The sequence below is a fragment of the Acyrthosiphon pisum genome, chromosome X (genome assembly GCF_005508785.2).
Source record: "Acyrthosiphon pisum isolate AL4f chromosome X, pea_aphid_22Mar2018_4r6ur, whole genome shotgun sequence".
NCBI classification, from domain to species: domain Eukaryota; kingdom Metazoa; phylum Arthropoda; class Insecta; order Hemiptera; family Aphididae; genus Acyrthosiphon; species Acyrthosiphon pisum.
This window is the reverse complement of record NC_042493.1, coordinates 57202170-57212967: the sequence shown is the minus strand read 5'-3', so window position 1 is coordinate 57212967 and position 10798 is coordinate 57202170. Positions and strand designations below refer to the sequence as shown.

The window sequence follows — 10798 nt, the reverse complement described above, 5'->3', positions numbered from 1 at the left end:
CAATTCACAATTCCGTAATAAATTCACAAAAGTCAACATGCTTTGTTATTTACATTTTGTGGTTTCTAGTATAAAAATATGTTCCAGTTAACTATTTCTAACAATTATTGGTATAAATAAAGTTGCAACTCCGTTAAACGTATGCTAGTAATGGAGTAACACACACAGCATTACGGTCTCAAGTCATCAAACTATATAAAGTATAATATACTATTAATACTTATAATATTTATATACAATATTATGTGAATTGAATATTTTTTTGAGGGCCTGGTAAAACTTATTTATTAAATTATATTAATTTATAATTGACAATTGTTAAATGCATACTAAAATGATAAATAATTTAATAATTATACTATTTAGAGGACGCTACTCATGCGATTGTTGTCTCCGTCTTACAATTTTCGCTCACTGGTTTCAATACTGTGCTGTTAGTTTTAATAATAGTAAATTATCAAACGTTGTGGTAAGAATATTATTTGTGCTTAAGCGTCGGATTTTTTCGATGTTTTAATTTCAAGCGAGATACGAGCATTTTTAGTATGTAATATTTCACATACCTACTCATATCTCGTTTGGAAATTAAAATATGGAAAATTCAACGACACTTAAGCACATATAGTGTTCATACCTAAAAGTTTGACATAGTTCAATTCACTCTAATATCAAAATAATAGCACACTACTGAAACTAGTGAACAAAAATTTGCTATGTCATACGTGTACGGATACAACAAAATAAGAATACATTTTTATAGGACCGTCAAGAATTCCATTTATTGGTAACTATCTAGAAATTCGAAAACTCAGAAATGAATTAGGATTCTATCACTTGGTTTGGCACCAGTTGGCCAAATGTTATGGTCAAGTATTTTCTGTTAAACTTGGTCGAATAGAAGCGGTGGTAGTTTCTGGATATGATGCAGTACGGCAAGTATTGTGCAAAGACGACTTTGATGGCCGACCAGATGGATTTTTTTTCAGATTCCGAGCTTTTTATAAAAGATTAGGCAAGTATACCAAAAAACATATTATTTTAATATTCGATATTAATTTAATAAATTTAAAAAATAAGGCATAGTATTTGTGGATGGACCAACGTGGAATGATCAGAAAAAATTTTGCATGCAACATTTACGAAAAATGGGATTTGGTGGTGATTTAATGGAAAAAATTATAATTGAAGAAGTTCACGATCTCATGGTAGATATAACGATAAAAAGTGAGGTATGTGTATCAATACATTTTTATACACATTAAATATAAAGAATATAATAGGTAACTATTAAATTTGTTTTTAGAATGGTAAACCAATTAAAGTTCATGGTTTATTTGACATATCAATTTTGAACGGTCTTTGGGCTATGTTAGCTGGTCAGAGATTTGCGTTGAATGATTCTAGACTCGCAAGACTTATGGAATTAGTACATGTCAGTTTCAGAATGTTAGATATGTCAGGAGGAATATTAAACCAGATGCCATTCATTCGGTTTTTAGCACCAAACTCTTCTGGATACGAACACATCAAACAAATTTTAAACGAATTCTATACATTTTTAAAAGTAATTTTAAATAAGTCAAACATATTTTTTTTATTTAAATTTTATTAATTGTCCTATAGGAATCAGTAGAAGAACACAAATGTGGGGAAAATTATCAGGAAGATTTTATTAGTGCATTTTTAATGGAAATTGAGAAAAATAAGGAATCTCCTGAATCGTTTTCAGAAGAACAGCTTCTTGTTATATTGTTGGATTTATTTTTAGCTGGATCGGAAACCACAAGTAGTATGTTATCATTCGCTGTATTACTTTTACTTAAGCATCAAGATATACAAGATAAAGTACACGCAGAGCTGAATGCGGTAGTTGGAGATCGAGAAATTCAGCTTGCAGATAAAAAAAAGTACAACGCTTACCTACATAATTATTCAATAATATTTTTACATATTTATAATCATACACAGGTTGAATTATCTTGAAGCTGTATTAATGGAGGTTCAGAGACATAGTAACGTGGCGCCGTTAGCAATTGCTCATAGAACTATTCGAAAAACCAGCCTACAAGAATATATAATACCAAAAGTATGATACCATATTGTTGTTAATATAAATATATATTACAAATAATAAATTCAAAAAAAATTGACAGGATACATTAGTATTGGCGAGTATTTGGAGTGTTCATATGGATGAACATCACTGGGGTGATCCCGAGGTATTTCGACCGGAAAGATTTTTGGACAGTACAGGAAACATAATAAAAGATAGTTGGCTCATGCCGTTTGGCATTGGTTGGTATAATATTATATATTTTTGCTATCATTAATACTGGAATCACATATTAAACGAGTTTTTTTGAATTTTTAACCTACAGGTAGACGAAGGTGCCTTGGCGAGATATTGGCTAAGGCAAATGTATTTATGTTCATTGCTAATTTAATTCAAAATTTTGAGATACGAATTCCAAACGGAGTCCAATTGCCTGACAGACCTCAAGATGGTGTTACTATTTCTCCATCTCCATTTTCTGCTATTTTTATACCTAGACGTTGATAAAGTCAATAAAATAAAATTTAACTATTAACATTTGTAACATCTATAATTCATAATCCTAAGATAAAAATCAACAATACTATTGACTATTACTATATATAAGTTGTAAATAATTATAAATTTAAATTATATATTATGCCCCATGTAGTATATATTATATTTTTAATATTAGCATTTATACTAAAAATGTAATAAGCTATATTTTATTTGAAATTAATAAAAGGAATTTTTAACTAAAATATTATATATTTTAGTTATTAATACACAAATCCACATCAAATCTGTTACTGAAAAAAATACTTTTCTGTTTGAACACAAATAAAATAATAATAAATTACAATTTTGTTTGATTGTAAGTGGTGCAATAATATTTTTTGACACCTTATCTATTAACATTTTAAACCACAAAAGTATTAATATAATTTTAGATTCTAAGTGAATAGTGAGTAATGTATTGATTTTACCATGATGTGTGATTTTTATTTTTCTATTATAGTGTCTTTCATCACCTTTTGGTACAGTAAAAATGCTTAAATTGTCTTTAACAATATCTTTTCTGGTAGATAAGTGAATCTAGTTGGTACTTTGGGGTCAAAAGTAAAAATTATTTAGGGAGATGGTATTTTGCGCCAATTTTATTACTTGTAATTTGCGCCACGGATAGGTACATTTAAGTGCGTCTGTAATTTGCGCCAAAATATAAAATAATTATAATTTTGGTAATTTGCGCCACGACAGAAAACGAAATGGACTATGTAATTTGCGCCACACTTTTAACTTGAATTGCTGGAATTTACCAGCAGATACCTAAATTTATTGATAACGCATTAGACATACAATAATACGTACCGACGCGTGTCCAATATAATATTGTAGTATTCTACCGCGGATAATATAGAGACAACTCGTCTCTATTAGACGTAATCGATCTCCGATTACGTCTAATCTAATGAAAATTATCAATGTATTGTTAAGTAAGTCATCGAACAATATTGAACAGCAATGTCGCGAATCGCCTGATATTAACAGTTAGTCCGATATAAATCGCGTGTGCGTTCATGTTATTTTCACATTTCAAAATCATATAAAAGTATAAGAAATGGAAAATAATGCAAATATTGGTGAAATAATTAAAAGTACAAGAGACAAAGATTTGTTATTATTTGCAAATTTTACGTATCGAAAAGTTCACGAATCGAAAAATTCTTCAATACGATGGCGTTGTACTGTTAGAACTTGCACTGCAAAAGTGTATACTTCTTTAGAAAATATTGTACAAATAGTTGAAATTGTAAATGAACATAACGGGCATGATCAACCAAATACAGACAGAAAAATATATTCAAATGGATGTAAGAGAAAAGCTACGGAAAATCTGTATACTAAACCAAGTAAGATATTACGAACTGAAATTTCTAAAAATATATCTAATTTACAATCCATCACTACCGATGATATATCACTAGTTCGACGAAATATTTATAACGCCCGTAGAAAGATAGTGCCACCATTACCAAAAACAATGGAAGAGTTGCAAAAGAGTATAAGAAATTTGGATTTGAGAACGGACCTCAATGAGCAATTTCTATTAACCAATGATCCGAACTGTCATATAATAATATTTTCATGTGACACAAATTTAAAAGTTCTATGCCAATCTGAGATTATATACATGGATGGAACTTTTGAATATTGCCCCAAGTTATTTACGCAATTGTTTTCTTTGTATGGTTTATGCAATGATCATTATATACCACTTTTATTTGCATTACTTCCAGACAAAAAAACTTCAACTTACATAAATTTATTTAAAAATATCATAAATTTGTGTAATGCACGTGAACTTTCTCTAAAACCGAATTTATTTATATCTGATTTTGAAGAAGCAATTCATGTAGCATTGAGACAAGTCTGGGATGACACTAAAAATATTCGGTTGTAGATTTCACCTAATTCAATCGTGGTATAGAAAAATTCAGGAATTAGGCCTATCCAATATATTATATCAAAATAATAAAACAGAAGAAAGTTAGTGGCTAAACCATACATTTGGGTTGCCATTTATTTCTCCAAATGAGGTCAGAGTCTGTTTTATCGAAGATTTTATGTCATCGATTCCTAATGACATAAGATTTCAAAAATATGCTGACTATTTAGTTGACACTTACATCTGTGAAGAGGCTAAATTTCCACCAATAATTTGGGCTTCGAATATAGCGTCACTAGGTCTCACTACTAATACTTGCGAATCCTATCATTCACGTTTCAATTTCGAGTTCTATCACCCACATCCTACTATTTATCACTTTTTGGACGTACTGAAAGGATTTCAAACAGAAACTTTGATTAAAATTAAAAGTATACATCTTAAAAAGCGAAAATCTACTATCAACAAAAATCGTTTGGAAACTTTTCAACAAATATTTGAAGACTACAGACAAAATAAAATTGACAGAAAAGGCTTAGTTTCGTCTTTAAGCTATAAGTATAAAAAAAAAGCTGAGTAAGCAGGTAGAAAGCTAGGTATTTTATTTCAAAAATTATATGTTTTATTTATTTATAATTATAATATGACGGATTTTTATAAGTAGCTAGGTATTTTATTTCAAAAATTATATGTTTTATTTATTTATAATTATAATATGACTGACTTTTATAAGTAGCTAGGTATTTTATTTCAAAAATTATATGTTTTATTTATTTATAATTATAATATGACTGATTTTTATATTATGTTTTATTACTAAACGAAAATGTACTTATTTAATATAGAATATGGAGTTTGTTTTACGTGTATACATTTATTTATAATTATAATATGACTGATTTATAAATACGACTATTTAGTATTAGTGACGCAAAATACAATTTTAATAAGGTGAAAAAGTGGCGCAAATTACAATTTTTTTAGGTACACGATGGCGCAGATTACATATTGCCTTTTTATTAAGTTTTATTTGGTGCAAATTACAAACTTTAATAGTGGCGCAAATTACCAAAATAAATTTTTAGATGTGGCGCAAATTACATACGCCCATTATTTATAGTTTTCAAAAGTGTCTAGAAAACAAACAAAACATTAAGAAAAAGCTGAGATTTTTACGCAAAATCGGTTTTTGACTAAAACGATTTTGTTTTTTGGTGTAACTCTAAGACAAATTACCGTAAATACATGACATTTTCACTGAATCCTTATATTAGTATTATCTTATATAGCATACATTTTTCAAAATATTTTGATTTGTTTTGAGCTGTTTACGGACATTTTTAGTTTCCAATGTTTTTTCTTTAAACGTCAATAAAATTTTATTCGTTGGTCAAATAACTTAAAAATTGAAGACAAAGCTCCTAATATAATATTACAGTGGTAGTTGAACTATATTTAAGTTTTGTTTGTAGGTATATATTTAGTATTGGTCAATCCTAATATATGTGCTTAGTGTATAATAATATTATACATATATGGTGCAACGAATGTTACACTACCTAATCAATATTCGTAGGTGAATATTTATTGTTTATTATTTAAGTTCGTGTCTAAGACACCCAAACACGATAATAAACAGCTTACCTGTATAGCAGGTTTTGATGAAAACCATTTTTTCCTGAATTAATCTCATTAAACTTCTGCACAACGGTTTTTAATGGTTATAATTTAGTGATTTTACAAATCTATTCACAGTGTATTTACTATTTCTACCATAACAAATGGCAGGTAATTAAAGAAGATATCCCCTATAATGCTAATGTTTTAATAATCGTTCGTATCGTTCGTAACTTAACCTATTAGGTATTTTATTTCAAGATGAACCTAAGGGAATCGTTTATTTTGTATGCATAATCAGATTCTGTAAATAACGAGTGCCTTACATTAAATTGTTATCTAGGTAAGATGATATGAATGTATGATAGTTAATAATTATCAGTGGCGTACATACTATGGGGGGGGGGGGGTGGTCAGGATCAATCCCCCCAGGACCAAAAAAAAAAAATTGTGATATCAATAATAATTGATGAATTTCTTATTATTAATCATCCGTGTATACATAAACATACGTTATAATAATTTGACTATTGAGTATAACACTATACTTTACCAACAACGAAAAAAGATTTCATAACGAAATTTTGGGTGCCGTATATCAATCAAAATAGACATTTGATCGTACACAGTCAGTTAGTTGCGTGCGGACATTAATACATCTTAATACGACCAAAAACGTACCCTTTCCTTTTCGGCCGATTCACTTTTCGACCAAAAAAAATTTTAATACACAATGATTTTGTTAAGTTGGTTTCAAATAACTACTTTAAAAAGTAGTGAACCAGCAACCTAACCTAAACAGTGCTAACAAAAGTGAGTAAAAAAAATGAATTATGACAGGAATTGTAATTATTATCATAGTTTTCTATATTTTATTGAAAACAAAAATTTTTTTTATAAATATTACGTATTCATTTATACATTTTAGTATTTTATACAACTTATATATTTTTTAATATTTCTTTATAAGTATAACATAAAGACTTATATGTAATTATTATCATTATTTATTTGTAACCTACTACTATATTTAAAAATAACTAACAAAAATAATTTTTTCTACATAAAGGCAGGGACTGGAACCTGTTGGGTGTTTCGGTTCCGGTTCCGGTTCTGGTTATTAAATTAATTTGTTAAAGGGTTCCGATTTTGTTTCGGTTTTCTAAAAAAATATAAGGGTTCTAGAACCGGTTAATACCGGTTTTTAAAAATACCGGTTAATTTCGGTTATTTTCGGTTAATTTTGATTTCTGATTATTAAAGATTTATTAAAAAAATGGTCTGAAATAATTTATTTATTCATGTTTAAATTGTAATTATTTCATGAAAATAGAAGTTATTATGAAAAGTTAGAAAAACATTAAAACACAATACCAACATCTCTATTGCTGACTGCCGCCTACTCGGCGCACGTCTACAATGTCATATAAAATGGATTTTCTTATCTACTATTTTAGATTCTGAGCGGAGCGAGGAAGCTATTGTTTTTATAATGGTGTTTATTTTTTTTTTTATATATCCTGTTCCTGTATACAAAATTTCTTCCAGAAGGAGTGCTTCGATTTCAACATATAGTACCTTATCTTTTAGCAAATTGGATTAAGATGGTACTTTAGACAGGTTATTTTTTGATTTTCTCAATAGTTATAATGCCACGGGAAAAACCACCGGAAAATTACGAAAAAACGCTAAAAATGGGATTTTAATTTCTAAAGCTTTGTGCATCACCATAGAAACGAATAAAAAATTATAATATTATAATATTAATTCAACTTACATGATAAAATAATTAATAACAATATAAAATATCCAGAGTGACAAACCATCCTCGCTCAGAATCGTTTTTCTTATACAATGATATTTTATCATTGAATTCAAGTCTAATACAACCCAATATACAATGACCCCCTTGTAACCTGTGATTGTTAGGAAAATGGGTAGTTTTAAAGAGAAGGTTTTAATGTTGGTTATTTTTTTTGAACCACCCCCCCTCCCCCATGAGCAAATCTGAATGTACGCCACTGATAATTATAAAGGTTGAACTAATTATTGCCAAGACATCCTATACATTATTATTGTCGTATAGGTACACGTACATATATCTGGCCTCTCTCATTAAAATTATTAACATTTTTAAGGCAATAATCTGCATGTATTTGTACAACTTTTTTCGTAATTTCCACGCTTTTAAATTATGCGTTAACTCAAAAATATCCATTCTTATTACGTGCTAAATATTGGCACATGCTAAAGTTTAAATTCACATTAGATTTTTCACTATTTTTTTGTGTGTATTGAGGGGGGGGTTGTAATAGCGCAAAAACGGATAACCGATTGTGGAGAGTGACACGTGTGAGTTGTGGATTTGGTGATACATACCTATGCATGCTAAATATCTGCTAAATATTGGCACAGAAATATAGGTACTGATATGTTTAGAAGGCAAAGAAATGAAAATAAATTTTTAAATGTACGTAGGTATAATGGTAGAATATATAAGAGAAAACTAAAGTGAAAAAGAATAAGAGATAAATAGTCATAAATCATATAATATTATGTTCACACCTCATAACAATTGACAATGAACCGGTGTGAATAATGAGGGTATCAAAGCAACAATAGCCTTATGAGCACGTGTATTGGGTGCCTATTCTCGAGTGATGAGTCGGTCTATAACCCAGTTTGCTCCCATTTTATAAAAAGTTAAATTTCTATAGTTAGGCTCCCATTGTACGAATCCGTCAATTTCCAAGCGGCACCTATTGTAGACAACACAAATTCTTTCCCACTTCAGTACTTTATACAGACTTAGGACTATCTCAAAAGAGACACGGTAAAAGATGTAATGATGCTTATTTTATTAAGTAAATTATAAAAGTCGCAATGAATTTAATATAACACGTTATAACATAATCGAGGTGATATATACCTTTGTGTAATAAATAACAATAATTCACAGTGACTAAAACATACCTATACTCTGTGCCACGAAAGAAGTAACCCGCTACGCGTATGCAGACTGACAGCAGTGAACTTTCTGAGGCCCCGTATCCCCCACTTAACAATATAATACATACTAATAGACAATAGTATTACTAAATAACGTTGCCGACGGTCGTGATCGTGCAACGTCGACATGTCAAATAGGTGGGGAGATGCGCGGATTCGACAGCAATTTTGGGCGAGACATGGGTTACTTAAATAAAATTATGTCTGTGTGTGTGTGTGTGTGTGTGTGTGTGTGTGTGTGTGTTTTTTTGTGTGCACGTGTCACCATTCAACCAGTCAGGCGGGTAATATATAGGCCGTTGACACTATTGACTGTACCTAGTTGACCTGTGTGGTTGCGGTGAAACGTAGAGCAGTCACTGATCAACTTCAGCTAATAATAATAATAATAGTGATTATCATAATTTAACCATTTGGGAATGTGATATATAGGTTGTTGAACCATATATTATTGACTAGTTGACCTCGGTGTGACAGTGGCACGTGTAGCAGTCACCAACCAACCAATGTTGGTAATAATAATTGTAAAAATAGTGATTATCATTATTTGACGCAAACAAAGATATTATATTCATTATATTTATTTCTAAGATTAAAGTCTAAGATTTTACTCTAGGTCTATTATAAAAATATAACTTGGCCTACTAAACATAATTTATAAATTGTTCTATAAAATGTTTTAGGTTTGAATAATTCATGAATTCCTATGACTTTTGGTCGTCTAGACATATTATTTTTAGTTGCACATATTACAAACTGATAACCTCTTAAATATTTATTATTTTTATAAATTTAGCAATGGCTGTATTCTTGGTATGGGATTTACATTTTTACAATCGTCCATTTGATATATATTAATATAATAATATGTAGGTATGTATTAATTTATTCTTATATTATACCTCTTATAGCCAAAAAGTGCCAAACTTGTTACACATCGTACGTGTTGTAATTTCATTACAATCATAGGCGTAGAATGGTGGGGGCTAAGGGGGCTATAGCCCACCCAGAAATTTTTGTGTAATAGTTTACTGTCTTATACGTCCATATGTGGGAACTGAAAACATTTTCTATTATTTATTTTGATATCCGAAGAATATTTTATTTGATAATTCAAATTTTAAATTATACATTACAAAAAAGCAGGTAAGTGGATGTTGCTCTACTGTACAGTAGGTTACAAGTGGATCATTGTATAATGGTTGTATTAGACTTGAATTCAATGATATAAAATCATTGTATAAGAAAAACGATTCTGAGCGGAGACGGTTTGTCAGTCTGGATATTTTATATTTTAGATTCTGAGCGGAGCGAGGAAGCTATTGTTTTTACAATGGTGTTTATTTTTTTTTTTATATATCCTGTTCCTGTATACAAAATTTCTTTCAGAAGGAGTGTTTCGATTTCAACATATAGTACCTTATCTTTTAGAAAATTGGATCAAGATGGTACTTTAAAGAGGTCATTTTCCGATTTTCTCAATAGTTATTTAATGCCACGGGAAAAACCACCAGAAAATTACGAAAAAACACTAAAAATGGGATTTTAATTTCCAACGTTTTGGTTATCACCATAGAAACGAATAAAAAATTATAATATTTTAATATTAATTCAACTTACATGATAAAATAAATAATAACAAAATATAAAATATCCAGACTGACAAACTGTCTCCGCTCAGAATCGTT

At 29.5% G+C, this 10798-nt stretch overlaps 2 protein-coding genes across 2 annotated transcripts; both read left to right on the top strand.

Moving 5' to 3' along the window:
• Nucleotides 1–1085: 1085 nt before the first annotated feature.
• LOC100169165 (methyl farnesoate epoxidase-like) lies at nt 1086–2561 on the top strand (the record flags this gene model as incomplete). Its single annotated transcript, XM_029485204.1, has 6 exons — nt 1086–1229; nt 1304–1564; nt 1624–1907; nt 1969–2086; nt 2154–2295; nt 2379–2561. Coding segments are annotated over 6 exons (1128 nt in total), but the record flags the coding sequence as incomplete, so codon positions are not given.
• A 713-nt stretch (nt 2562–3274) lies between these two features.
• Nucleotides 3275–5097, top strand: LOC115033754. The gene is made up of 2 exons (XM_029487454.1): nt 3275–4262; nt 4692–5097. Exons 1-2 carry the CDS (start codon nt 4234–4236, stop codon nt 5062–5064), a joined length of 402 nt encoding a protein of 133 aa, XP_029343314.1. The 5' UTR covers nt 3275–4233; the 3' UTR covers nt 5065–5097.
• The last annotated feature ends 5701 nt before the right edge of the window (nt 5098–10798 follow it).

Excerpts from the sequence above, each read along its gene's own strand:
- LOC115033754 (XM_029487454.1), top strand. The coding sequence starts at position 4,234 with ATGGAACTTTTGAATATTGCCCCAAGTTA. Across the intron at positions 4,263-4,691 it reads TTGAATATTGCCCCAAGTTA|TCAAAAATATGCTGACTATT; the intron begins TTTACGCAATTG and ends TGACATAAGATT.